The following is a 13,562-nucleotide window of genomic DNA, read 5'->3' as shown; positions in this document are numbered from 1 at the left end:
CTACTATTACTTTCCCATGGGCACAATCTTGTATAAAATATTCCAGGGCAAGAAACACATCCTATATTCTCTGACCACCCCTGAGTGCTAGGCCAGTGCTTGTATATAAGTAGATGATCAGTAAATGTTTTCCTTACACTTCTGGTTTTGACTTATAGATTCAACTCCAAACTTGCAGCATCTCTCTCTTTTTTTTAATTCATTTTATTGAGATATATTCACATACCATGCAGTCATACAAAACAAAGCATACATTCGATTGTTCACAGTACCATTACACAATTCTGCATTAATCACCAAAATCAATCCCTGACACCTTCATTACCACACATACAAAAACAACAACAATAATAATTAAAGTGAAAAAAGAGCAATTAAAGTAAAAAAGAACACTGGGTGCCTTTGTTTGTTTGTTTGTTTTATCCTTCCCCCATTTTTCTACTCATCCATTCATAAACTAGACAAAGGGGAGTGTGGTCCATATGGCTTTCCCAATCACACTGTCACCCCTCATAAACTACATTTTTATACAATCGTCTTCAAGATTCATGGGTTCTGGGTTGTAGTTTGATAGTTTCAGGTATTCATTGCTAGCTACCCCAATTCACTAGAACCTAAAAAGGGTTGTCTATATTGTGCGTAAGAGTGCCCACCAGAGTGACCTCTTGGCTCCTTTTAGAATCTCTCTGCCACTGAACCTTACTTCATTTCCTTTCACATCTTCCTTTTGGTAAAGCAGATTACAGCATCTCTTAAACCTTTGTATGGCTCCTAGGTTTGCAAAGCAGAGGCTGGGAATCAGGGGTGGAAAAAATAAACAGTTCACTGATGTTCAATGAAAATCAGACAATATCCATCTGTTAAGCTGCTAGAATCAAATGTGTTTTGCTATGAGGGAGAGGGACGGGGAAATTGGGTTTTTCTGTACCGATGCTGAAATTTATTTGTGTTCTGTTTGGGTTTCCCTTTTATTTAAGGAACTTGTGGATCATTTACGGGCTCATTCACATAGTGCCGTTTACGCCACATCCATGAGTCCCCCAGTGGCAGAGCAGATCATCAGATTGTTGAAGTTCGTCATGGGGCTAGACGGAACCAGGCAAGGTAAGAGGCTCTGCTGAGCGCACAGCTCCCACAAACTCCATTCCCTGACCTCCCTCTGTCTCCCTTGTGACCCATCCATCTCCCCTTGTCTCAGATATACAACTTTGCCTTATGTAACTCAATTTGTAATTCAAGTCATGTGCTAAATGTACTAGAATGCTATCAGCACAAAAGAAGTCTTTGTTAAAGCAGTGAAAACTTTCAAATTTGCCTTTTATATATGATCTACAAGTTTGGATAATTTTGCATCTTAAAATACCTGAATGTGATTAAAAGGGGAAATGTTAGGTTGTATACATGGTTCTAGAATAAAAATTTAAAGATCCGTGGGCCTGCAACGCACAAACAGCAAACCCTAAATTACACCATGGACTATAGTTAATAGTAAAATTATAAAAATGTGCTTTCATTAATTGTAGCAAATGTATCACACCAGTGCAAGGTGTTAAAAATAGGGAGGTATATTGGAATTCTGTATTTTATGCATGATTATTCTTTAAACCCACAACTTCTACTTCTCTAAAAAAAAACAAAGACAAAAAACAAAAATCAAAAACCACGCAGACTATGCCAAAGTTAGTTATCTGATTGGGGAAAAAAAAAAAATGAAGCAAACAGTGGTGTGTGTTTGCCTGAGTTTCCTTGGGGCTTTCAACTGTGTTTGCCTGAGACCAAACGACACCATTTAATATTTCCATTTTTTATCTTTTTTTTTTTCTACCTAGGGGTGGGGGTGGGGGTGGGAGTGGGAGAACCCATAAGTGACCATTTGAGGATATATGGACAAAACACAGAATGGTAACTCTGCAGCCATCGCTTTACTGTTGGATCACCACAGCTAGAGTGTCCTACGTTGCTCAACCCAAACGAACTTAATATTCTCTTTGAAGAGCTGTTTCATCAAAGTCTCTTGGAATTCTGCTTCTTTCTTTCATATACATTTTATTTAGTTTCTACTACATGTCATACATCAGTGGGGAGTGGGGAGACAGTGATAAAATGGCAGTTCTTGCTGCCAGGAATGCTAGTAAGTGCATTTACAGAAATAAACAATTGTTCTGACTCCCCTGTGCTACCTGTTCTGTATAGCCCACCCCCATCTCCAGCTGATGTTAAACTCTGCATTGCTTCTTGCAAACCTCCCAGTTTACTTTTTCAGAAGTATAGGGAGACCCAGGATTTTCCAATTTTATTAAAACAGCAGAATTTTCTGAATTTATTCCCATAAAAATTTACTCAGAAGCCTATCACATAAAACAGATAGATCAAAACAAGACTGGTTGGCTGTCTCTGCCTGCACCCACATCCAACAGTCCCTGGGGCCCTAAGAACACGGATTTGAAAAACCTGAGGATAAATCTCCTCTTTTTTACTAAAGCAGGAAAAAGGACCCTCAGGGTGATTTTCCTCCTTGTAAAATGCAGTGGATTGCACTGGTTGATCTCGAAGTTCCCTCTCAGTCTCATCTTCTGGGTTTTATGATCTGCCTCTTTTTGAATCCTTGGTCTGAAAAGGAAATGGGGCTCCAGTCTAGGGGGGCGCAGAACAGTGCAATGTTTAAAGCCCGCAGCTTGGTTTGACTCCCTGCTATACTACTTAATAGCCACGCAGCCTCAGGCAAATAACTTATCTGTTCAGCCCTGAGCAAATTACTTAACTTCTCTGTGCTTCAGTTCCCGCAGCTGTAGAATGGCAGAAATAGTGGTATTTGTAGTTTAAGATTATTGTGAGAATTAGGTACATTGGTCCATGTAAAATACGTAAGATTGAGTCAGGCAAGAATTATATATAGTAAGCAGTATATAATTTTGGTGACTATTCTTTGCGATTATGCTTGGGGTATTTGAGAACTCTTTGGAACACTTCTCAGGGATGCTGAAGGAAGGATGGAGTGAGGTAGGACTAGATGTTCTTCAAGGTCCTGCATTAGTCAGGATAAGGTAGGTTTGGCTGCCACAACAAATAAACCCTGGAAATTTCAGTGGCTTAACATAACCAAGGTTTATTTCTTGCTTGCACTTAGCTGAATACAAATCAGGCAACTCTCAGGGCATCTCTCCTTCATGTGAACGGTGATGTGGGCTGCTTCCAGCTGGAGGCTTTGCCATCTTGACACCTGGCCTCCACGGTTACCATGATAGAGGAGGGGGAGTGTCAGCCTGGAAGTGACATTGTCACCCTGCCTACAGTCTACTGCCCAGAGGAGCCCCGTGGCCACACCCAGGGTACAACACTTGTAAAATTAAGGGAGCACGTGGATATTGGATAAGCAGGTATCTTTCAACCTTTTAAAACTGAAGCTAGAAACAGAGCTGTGTCCAGTCCCTCACGAGCTCTCAGGTTGTGTGAAAAAAAACTGGCCTGGAACCACAGGCTCCACCCAAAGCCATATTAATTATCTTCTTGAACTTCATGCATTTCTTAATTGAAAATCAATTATCTGAGATTTAACCTAGAATGCAGGTTAAATAAATTAATCTGTAATGACCAGAATTATCCCTTGTTCTTATTTTAAAGATGAGTAACCAGGGAAATGTTATTCTGGAAATTAGCCTATGTCCCATTGTGGATTTTCAGTAATTTCTTGAACCTTTTCATGTACATGTTATCAGCTTTAGTTGATTTAAATGCACCCCACTGTACAATCAGTGCCTTCCGTCCTTTGGATTGGGGTGCCACTTCATCACCCACAGAACTCACTCTGTTTGTCTCACCACAGTTGAAGATCTGCAGAAAGATTAAATTTAAAGATATGATCATTTGTTCTTGGATGGTCATCTCTCAGCCATTTTTCTTCTTTTGAAGTGGGAGACATTTTCCTTAGTTCTCTTTCAGCCTTATAATTAAAGAATTATTTTGGTTTTTTTTTTTAAGTTCCCAGTTCAAGGTTCTCACTTTCCTTTTCTTGCCATGTTAGAGGGAAAAGAAATATCAGAGAATGCTTTGTGTATGGCCTGCTTCCTTAGAGCAAAGATGGGAGAAGCCCTAAGAAAGACAGGACAGTTTATTTTAGAGAATGAACAAAGGAGGAAAGTACTAGAAGAGAAAATTGACAGAACCATCAGCCAAATTTCAGGTGGTTCTGCCTAAAACATCTTTTTGAAGAATTCAGAGGCACAGAGTGAATTATCATGCTGGCCTCATTTCCTGCTTTAAATAAAACAAAGAGCAAATATTGGCCATATAACATTAAAAAGCTGCCCAACGTAAAGGGCTGGACTGTAGTCTGGTGAGAGCTGTCTCCCAGGATCTGAGGCGAGGAGCCCAGCTCCACGCCTTCATCTTTTGCCCACTCTGCTGCAACTGTGATTTGGAGCCTTTCAAAGCTTTGTTCCCAGTTGAGTCTGGGGAGAGTTTGGCCAGATCCATTCCTTGATGAATGTCTTCACTTTAATCTGCACTGCAAAGCCATGTGCTTCAAAGAAAAGCAAGCTACAGGAATAAGGTCAGTGTTTCTTTGATGCCAAGGTTCAAAGATGAAATAACAGTCCCAGGGAAATGACAATGTTTATGTACAAACAGCCACCTTAGCCCTGCAGCGGGCTGCGTGTATGGTTAAGGCCCCCGGGCTGTGGGGCTGTGGCCATGCGCTGAGGCCCTTTTTTTTTTTTTTTTTTTTTGAAGGTTTTTTTTTTTTAATCATCATTTTATTGAGATATATTCACATTCCACGCAGTCATACAAAACAAATCGTACTTTCGATTGTTTACAGTACCATTACATAGTTGTACATTCATCACCTAAATCAATCCCTGACACCTTCATTAGCACACACACAAAAATAACAAGAATAATAATTAGAGTGAAAAAGAGCAATTGAAGTAAAAAAGAACACTGGGTACCTTTGTCTGTTTGTTTCCTTCCCCTATTTTTCTACTCATCCATCCACAAACTAGACAAAGTGGAGCGTGGTCCCCATGGCTTTCCCAATCCCACTGTCACCCCTCATAAGCTACATTTTTATACAACTGTCTTCGAGATTCATGGGTTCTGAGTTGTAGTTTGATAGTTTCAGGTATCCACCACCAGCTACCCCAATTCTTTAGAACCTAAAAAGGGTTGTCTAAAGTGTGTGTAAGAGTGCCCACCAGAGTGACCTCTCGGCTCGTTTTGCTGAGGCCCTTTTAATCTCCTGTCCTGTCAGTCTGGGCAGTCCAACGAACCTGAAGTGGAAGTTTTCTTTCTTCATCCTAATAGATGTTGGGTGGTCCCCCAGCCAAACCAATGCCATAAGCCCCTTAGGGCAAGAAATATGTCTTGAATTAATTTGATGTTTCTCTGAGTGTCAATCCCAGTGTTGGGCTTAATAAACACGTCATGCCTCATCGTCCACCCCACCGGTCCACTCGATTTCAGGTCAGTGTTTTTGCTAAATAAGATCACGGGAATGTTTATCGCATAGGACTTGGAGCCGGAATCAGTTCAAGCTGCCCCATGCGGCAGCTGAAGGGATCACTCAGTAATTGGGATCACTTTTGAAGAGGTCCAAAGTGATGGCAGTTCAGTCCTTTTCTAAATCTAGACCTGATGCACACTGCCCAAACCATACAAATGACTCGCTCCCAAGAAAGCGTTGTCAACAGTTGTCTTAATATTGTGGTAGTCAAATCTTGAAAGCACATTTTTCAATTAGCCAGCAGCATTCTCTTTGAATACCCAGGCTTGGCCATGCATCCTCAGCCCGTCCCCTTTCTCCAACTCTGGGTAACCTGTCCCTTCACAGAGAAAATAGAGGTTACATCACATGGACGATTTGGGGTGCATGCTCTGCAGCTGGTCTGCATGGAGGCCTGTCCCCCACTTGCCTTAGCTAGCCCCTTAACTTGAAAGTTGCTTAACCTCTCACAGCCTGAGTTCCTTCCTATCAATTAGGGTTGTAGGGAGGATTAAATGATGTAATGTATGTAATCAATTTAGCTCAATGCCTGCATGTCATTAACACTCAGTAAATAGTAACAGTTATATTATTTTTAACTTCTCTGCTTTCTTCCCTTCTACCTCCATTTTGTTTTCAATAGCTTTTACCCATCATTAAATTATTCCTTTCTCTCAGACCTTATAGCTACTCCACCAGCAAATACTGCAGCACTTCTGTTCACATATATGCAGAATCTGATCCCTCCTCACCTTCTCCACCATTACCTCCATCAGCTTTCACCTGGCTTCCTTGAATAGCCTCCTGACTTTTCTCCCCCCTTCTACCCTTGCCTTTTATAGCATCTTCTCCACACAGCAGCCAGAATCATCTTAAAAGAAAAAAAAAGTAACTCAAAGTGTTTCACACACACACACACACACATACACACACACAAACACACACTCAGAACTTTCCATTGACTTCCCATCTTAAAGTCTGGACATAGTCTTCAAGACTTGTCATGGCACAGTCCTCCATATTTTCTATCACTCCTCCCCTTGCTCAGTCCACTCCAGGTAGCTGGTCTCCTTGCTTTTCCTGGAATACACAGAGCAGCTTCTGCCAGGAGAGCTTTGCATGTGCTGATCCCTCTAGAACTGCTCTTTTCACCAGTAGCTCCATGATCCACCCCTCACTTCCCACAGGTCTCCGCTCAAAATCAACCTATCCTCAATGGCACCCCCTCCCTGTTCCACTAATTTCCCTCACTTTGCATCAGTCTTCTTAGCATTTGAGATCATCTGACAAATTACAGTTGTTCTGTTCATGGTCTGTCTTCCCTCACTAGAATGTCAACTCAAGGAGAACAAGTATTTTGTCTATTTTATTCATTGTATTAAGAACAGTGCCTGGAAAGCATGGGTTCTTAACAAATAATTTGTTGGCAGATTGAATCCTTCCTTTCTTCTTGTTTTGGTTTGCTAAAGCTGCCATATTCAAAATACCAGAAGTGGATTGACTTTTATAAAGGGGATTTATTAGGTTACAAATTTACAGTTCCATGGCCATAAAAGTGTCCAAACTAAGGCATTAACAAGAGGATACTTTCACTGAAGGAAGGCCTATGGCATCTGGAACACCTCTGTCAGCTGGGAAGTCACGTGGCTGTCATCTGTTGGTCCTTTGCTCCCGGGTTGCATTTCAAAATGGCTTTCTCCTAAATGTCCCTGGGCTTCTGTCTCTCTTAGCTTCCCTCAGTTCTCTGCTTGGTTCTCCTGAGGCATTTCTCAGTGTTTGCGGGTACTCTCTTAGCTTCTCCAGGACAAACTCTGGGCTTCATCTCATAGCTTAGCATCTCCAAATGTCCCTCCGTCTGTATCTCTAAGCATCTGGGTCTGTGCCTGCTCATAGCTTCTCCAGGGGGTAAACTCTGGATTACATGTCTTAGCTTGTCTCCAGAATGTCTCTCTCAGCTTCTCTGAGCTCCTTCTCTCCATGAGCTCTCTTATAGGACTCCAGTAAATGAATCAAGACCCACCCAGAATGGGCGGGGTTACACCTCCAAGGAAATGACCTAATCAAAAGGTCACACCTACAGTTGGGTGGGTCACATCTCCAAGGTCCCACCCAAATCAAAAGACGAATAACTCTGCCCCCACAAGCTTGCGTTAAAGAACATGACTTTTGTGGGGGACATAATAGATTCAAACCAGCACACCTCTTATCTCAGCTTATGAATAACCCTTTCTCCTTTACATTTTCCTTTAAATTCTTAATTATTCCTTTCCATCTTCTAAAGGCAGTGACCCCTTCTCTCAGCCATGAACATGCTCATTTCCCTCATCCTGAAAAGCTTTCCCTTACCCTTTCTTCCTCTTCAAGCAGCCACTGAATTTCATCCCTTCCATTACTGAAAGTCTTCTCAAGATTCTTCTCCCTGATTCCACATCCTGGTTTCCCACTTGGTTTTCAGCTTCTTCTGTCTTCTGCCCGTTTCCTCTATGGACTCTGCTCCTTCAAGGTCACTCCTGTCCACTAACTCAACTGCCTCTTGTCCTGCTGGGTTCACCTTGACCTCTCTGCAGCCTCTGACTGGTGACCAACATTCTCTCTCTTTGAAAACTGCCTTCCCATTGTTGCAGAGAGGCTCTTCTTTTTTGGTTTTTTCTTTTTTTATTTTTCTGTCTGCTCTTCCCCTGTCTGCATTTGCCAGAATTCCATCCTCTATTCTCTGTACTCTCCCTCTGCACAAGTGCCCCTGCCTCTTTCCTTCCCTTTATGTAGAAATGTGGTTTTCAAACTTGAGAGTACATCAGAATCACCTGGAGGAATGGTTCAAATCGGTTGCTGCCCCACTTCCAGAGTTTCTGGTTCAGAAATGAATTATTGCATTTCTAACAAGCCGGCAGGTGATGCTGATGCTGCAGGTGCAGCAGTGGTCCATGTTGAGAGATCTCACCTATGTCCATGTCTAGTTGTGCTCATTACATTCATTTGCTAATTATAATGCCATCGGCATCTGAAAAAGTTACCCATGTTTCTGCATGTTTTGATCCACTTCTTTAAACCCCTGTAATTCATCAATCCTGTTCACTAACAGTAACTGCAGGTATCTCTCATGTTCCTACCCTGATGTCATAATGGCAAGGAGCTTTTTTCTTCCATGAAATACACATACGTCAGAACAAGCTCTCCTGTAAACCTGTGCTTTCATATAAATTTAAAAAATAATAACTTACTGAGGTGAAATGCACATAACACAAAATTTTAAAGCGGACAATACAGTGGCATTTAGTAGATTCACAATGTTGTGCAACTACTACCTCTCTCTAGTTCCAAAACATTTCTAACACTCCTAGGTAAAACCCCATACTCATTCAGCAGTTTCTCCCCATTCTATCTTCCCCCATCTCCTGGCTACCACCAATCTATGCTGTTTCTATGAATTTATCTCTTCTGGATATTTCATATAAATGGAATCATTCAATATGTGACCCTTCATTTAAGTTTAAGTATGTAAAGTCATTATAAGTTTGTGGTCATGCCATTTATTATATTATTTGACTTGATCTGAAATATGATATTAGAGAAATGATAGATGTTCACGTCACTTAGGATGGACAGGGAAGTATCCATAATAATTACTTAAATTCTTTATCTCTTCAGTGCATCTTCAATAGATGGAATTAATTTGGTGAGAAGGGAGATCCCGAATGTATGCAACATGGCCAAGTGTTGATTTACAATGGGAATAACTCATGATAAAATATTTCATATTCAGAGATGGAAAGAATTGCTTTTTCTTTAATATCTGTGGGGTCTGCTTGAATTTACACTATAGTTATCATCCTTCTTTTGGCTACTTATTTTCCTGCTGTGATTTTTACAGTTTTTATGGCAGTGTTGAAATGATACTGGCACTATTCCTAAAGAACATAGTCTGCTCAACCTGATGCATCTTTTGAATATCAAATACTTTCAATTTTATATCAAAATGAAAAAGCAGCTATCTATGTTATAAAGCACCTAGTATGCCTCCTTGCCAATGTGCAGTTTTCAGATCTACAGACCCATTCATCTGAAGATCTAATCTTTGGGTATTTTAGAACTTTTGAGTAACATCAGCTTTTTGTTGTTGTTGTTTTTGTTTTTTAAGTACAAAAGACTTAAAATATTCTTGGGATGTTTCTAGTTATCATTAGCAGGTCAGTACTTAAATTTGGATCACTCCATTGACTAGCTCATTTCTTATTTCACCAAAAAAACTGACAGAAAATAATAATGTCTGTGATTTAATCAGCCTTCTCCCTGCAGTTAACTTCAAGGCTGGGCTGGTGGGGTAATCGCCAACTTTCTGAAACACAAAACCACTGTTTTGCTATCATATGCATGAAAGTATTTCATTTGTGTATAATTAGGTGCCAGGAGAGTCCCTAGAAAGGAAACAAGTAGTGGTAATTTACTTACCAAAGAAAATAAATATAGAATTCCAATTCTGAATGTGGACTATCCAATATCAATAGAATATTCTGGCATTATTGCTAATAACATCTCCTATCCTTAAAACAATCAAGTTAGGAAAAATATACTTTTCTTCAAAGTCACACTTGTCCCTTTCTGCCTTTAAATAGGAGTTTCTGGGTGGAAGAGGGCATGTGTCTGGAATTCTGTAAGTGGGGAGACTAAAGGTAAAATTAAGATGGAATAATGAATTGTGATCTTCCTAGAGGTATCGCAATCAGCTATGCAGAATCATCAATTTTGACAGGATGGAATGACAATGGAGTGTTTTCTCTTTAATTTAATGTGTTTTCTGGTCTAGTATGCAGAGATTATTGCTGCAAAAAGAGGACACAAATAGTCACAATTTTACTGTAACCTTTCTCAATCATCTCAGATATTATCTATCAAACTTAGATATTATTCAGATAATTCCCTCAGTTCTCCACATTCAATATAAAGAAAGCTTAACAAGCCTATCAGTATGGAAACCCAGGTTTAGGGGCATGTTATCAAGAAGTCTAATAAGAGGAGGCTGGAGAAAGAGAGTCTGCAGATTAGAGCTAAATATCTCAGCCACTGTGCTGGCACAAGTAATTCTTCTCAAACTAGTCTCCCTTTGCTCTTTAGAAATGTAGTCAGCCCAAATCTTAGGTGGAAATATTAAATAGAAATGCTCAGCAACAGAGGGCCTCCTCGCACTAAATCTCTCTGAGGTTTTATATCTCAAATGGCTTGGGAAATATTCAAAACATTTCATCTGTGAGGAACTTGTTACTCTCAGCCCTGGAGTTCTGTTTGTATATAGCAGGCTGCCTTTCCAAAGACTAAGGTATCAAGGCCCTTGCCTAATGGGGACACTTCTTTTTTTCCTTTGTTTTTTGGCTTCTTGGGAAAGGTTCTCCATTCTGGAATGAGGAGATGATGTTTTATAAATCCACACTTGTCCATGCAACAGTGTCTACATTTAATGGTGGCACCACCTCTTCTAAAATTAAAACTGCGTATTCTGTCTCTTCGCTACAAAAATCCGTGATTCAATTCATTGAGAACATTTAAGGAGATAAAGATGACCAGTTTCTAGGCAAAAAGGAAGAAGCAAGGGAAAAGGGGACACTTACTCTGTTATTTGAAGAAGTCCAGATATGTTTTAAAACCTAGATAAGTCCAAAATTACCAGTGGTAAAATTTTTCTCAGCTCCATGTTTTGGTTTCCTGACTGCTAAAACAAATACCATGCAATGGGTTGGCTTAAACAATGGAGAATTTATTGGCTTGTGGTTTTGAGGCTAAGAAAAGGCCAAAATCAAGGCATCAGCAAGGCGATGCTTTTCCCCAGAAGACTGTGGTGTTCTGGGGCTGGCTGCTGGAGATCCTTGGTCCTTGGCTTTTTTTGTCACATGGCAGCATCTTCTCCTTTCTCTTCTAGGTCCCACTGACTTCCAGCTTCTGGCTTCTCTCTCTATGGCCTTCCCTATAAGGCCTCCAGTAATAGGATTAAGATCCATCCTGATTCACTTGTGATATACCTTAACTGAAGCAATCTCAACAAAAGGTCCTACTTACGAGTTCACACCCACATAATGGATTAAGATGAAGAACATGTTTTCCTGGGGTACATAACTCCAAGCCACCATACCCCACAAACAAAATCAAAGAAAACAATTGGGGCCATGCCGAATGTTTCAGTGGCTTTCAGCCTTCCCTCTACCACAAAGCCCTTCCTTGCCCCAACCCCTATCCCAGACACAAGTGTCCTTATGTTTTCTGCTGCCCACACTCATTTCTCAGAACAGCCTCAGAGGTCAAACTTGAGGCCCACAAGAATTCTGGTCTCAGAAGAGCTCAAAGTGGGGGTTCATGCCAGGCAGCTGTTCTTGTTTCTACCACCAACCAAGAGAGACCTGCCCTAACCACATTTATAAAATTCACTGCCTTCCCTGGGGTTACTCTACTCCCTTATTCTGCAACATTTTTCTTCATAGCACTTATGTATCTGTCCCTTTATGTATTGTCTTTCTTCCCCAGTGGAAGATCAGTGCCACAGAGGGGGGCAGGGACATTGTCCCCAAACTCAATCCACAGATGTCCACTGAATGAATGATCTCTTCCAGCATAAATTTGAGCTACATTTCATCAACTGCTCACCAGGCATTTGCACATTCCTGACACACACTAATGTATTTTCTCTGTCTGGAAGGACCTCCTCTCTCTCCAGAACCCACTACACCCATTTATTTATCTCCTGAACCCATGTTCAATCTTCTACACCCTATCTCAGTGGCCCCAGTCAGAAAATAACCCTTTCCTCCTCCTGAAGTTTTAGTTCCTTTTATGTTAGCCAACACACCCTCTGCCCTTCCCCCTAGGGAGTAATCAGTTAATTAACTGTGCCTTAAGCATCAAAAAGCATCAAATATGTGAATGAATCAGTACTGAATGACTGGACTTGGGGCTAAGCAGATTTATTAGACAAGCCTTAGTTTCTGATCACCATTTATAAACAATTTCAACATCATTTCTTTGGAGGTTGACTATAAATTTGTTTCAAATGCTGGAATTGTAATCACTTCATGGGTGGGTGCAAGCCTGGGCCAAAATCTAGAGTCCCTGTTCTGTTCTTCTAATAAATGAATGGTTTTAGATTATATATGCTAAGGCTTTCTCTAGACACCATCAAAAATAGAAGTGAGGTGAGTAAGCTGAATAATTCAGGCCAATGGAACCCAAGTAGCAGAAGCAAAAACAGAGTTTCTCCTTTAATTACCCAAGCAGTTAACTGAATTCCTCACTTAAGGTTTCCTATGGAGACGCCATCCAGAACTCAAAAAGTGCATTTGACTTTTTTATACATGGGAATCAGAAAGGACTGGGCACCAGCTAGTCCTCTCCAAGTTGATGCACATTTCTAAAATAGAGGAGGGTTGATTCTTAAGCATCAAAAAGGGCATTTTACATTTTCCCTTCCTCCCCTCCCCTAGCTTAATGATGATTTGCACTTATGGTCTTTTTCAATCAAGAAACTCCACGTTTTCATAGACATCACTTGGCGACAAGTATTGAGAAGCTGAGGAACTAAAACTCTAGCAGAAACATTAGGGTTTCCCTTTATACCATATCATCAACGAAAAGTACAGGGGCATTAGGATTTTGAATCCTTGAAAGATTTCCTTGATGTCCTTTATAGGGCCTGCACTGGTTAAGGTAAATTAGTTGCCTTAACCGATAAATGCCAACATATCAGTGGCTTAACACAACAGAATTTTTTTTTATTCTTATGAAATCCAAAATGGGTTTGGAGGAAACTAGCCTCCCTTCATTTTGTAGCAACTCCAACTTCAACATGGCTCCAAGGTTGCCGCCAAAGGGGAAAGAGCAAGGAGCATCATGTGTGTGATGTTTTAATGGACCATGCCTGGAAAGGCACGTTTCATTTCCACCCACATTACGTTGCCCATAACTCAGTCACATGACCTTACCTAACCACAAAGGAGCCTGGGTAAAGAAGATAATTATGCCAGGAAGAAGAAATTGGTTTGGGGACTAGCCAGCCTGTCTTTGCAACAATATTTGACCTCAGTCCAAGACATTAATTCCCCAG

At 40.8% G+C, this 13,562-nt stretch overlaps 2 protein-coding genes across 2 annotated transcripts in view; one reads left to right on the top strand and one right to left on the bottom strand.

Annotated features, from left to right (window-relative positions):
* TASP1 (taspase 1) overlaps positions 1-13,562 on the bottom strand; it is a 656,132-nt gene that overhangs the window by 44,619 nt on the left and 597,951 nt on the right. The gene's annotated exons all lie outside the window — the stretch shown is intronic.
* Positions 1-13,562, top strand: part of SPTLC3 (serine palmitoyltransferase long chain base subunit 3) — a 171,090-nt gene that overhangs the window by 107,931 nt on the left and 49,597 nt on the right. Inside the window, 1 exon segment of the mRNA XM_037811845.1 lies at positions 978-1,104. Coding sequence (XP_037667773.1) covers positions 978-1,104 — 127 coding nt within the window.

Source organism: Choloepus didactylus, chromosome 19 (assembly GCF_015220235.1).
Source record: "Choloepus didactylus isolate mChoDid1 chromosome 19, mChoDid1.pri, whole genome shotgun sequence".
Lineage (NCBI taxonomy): Eukaryota > Metazoa > Chordata > Mammalia > Pilosa > Megalonychidae > Choloepus > Choloepus didactylus.
The sequence above is the reverse complement of the archived record's forward strand: the minus strand, read 5'-3'. Positions and strand labels throughout refer to the sequence as shown.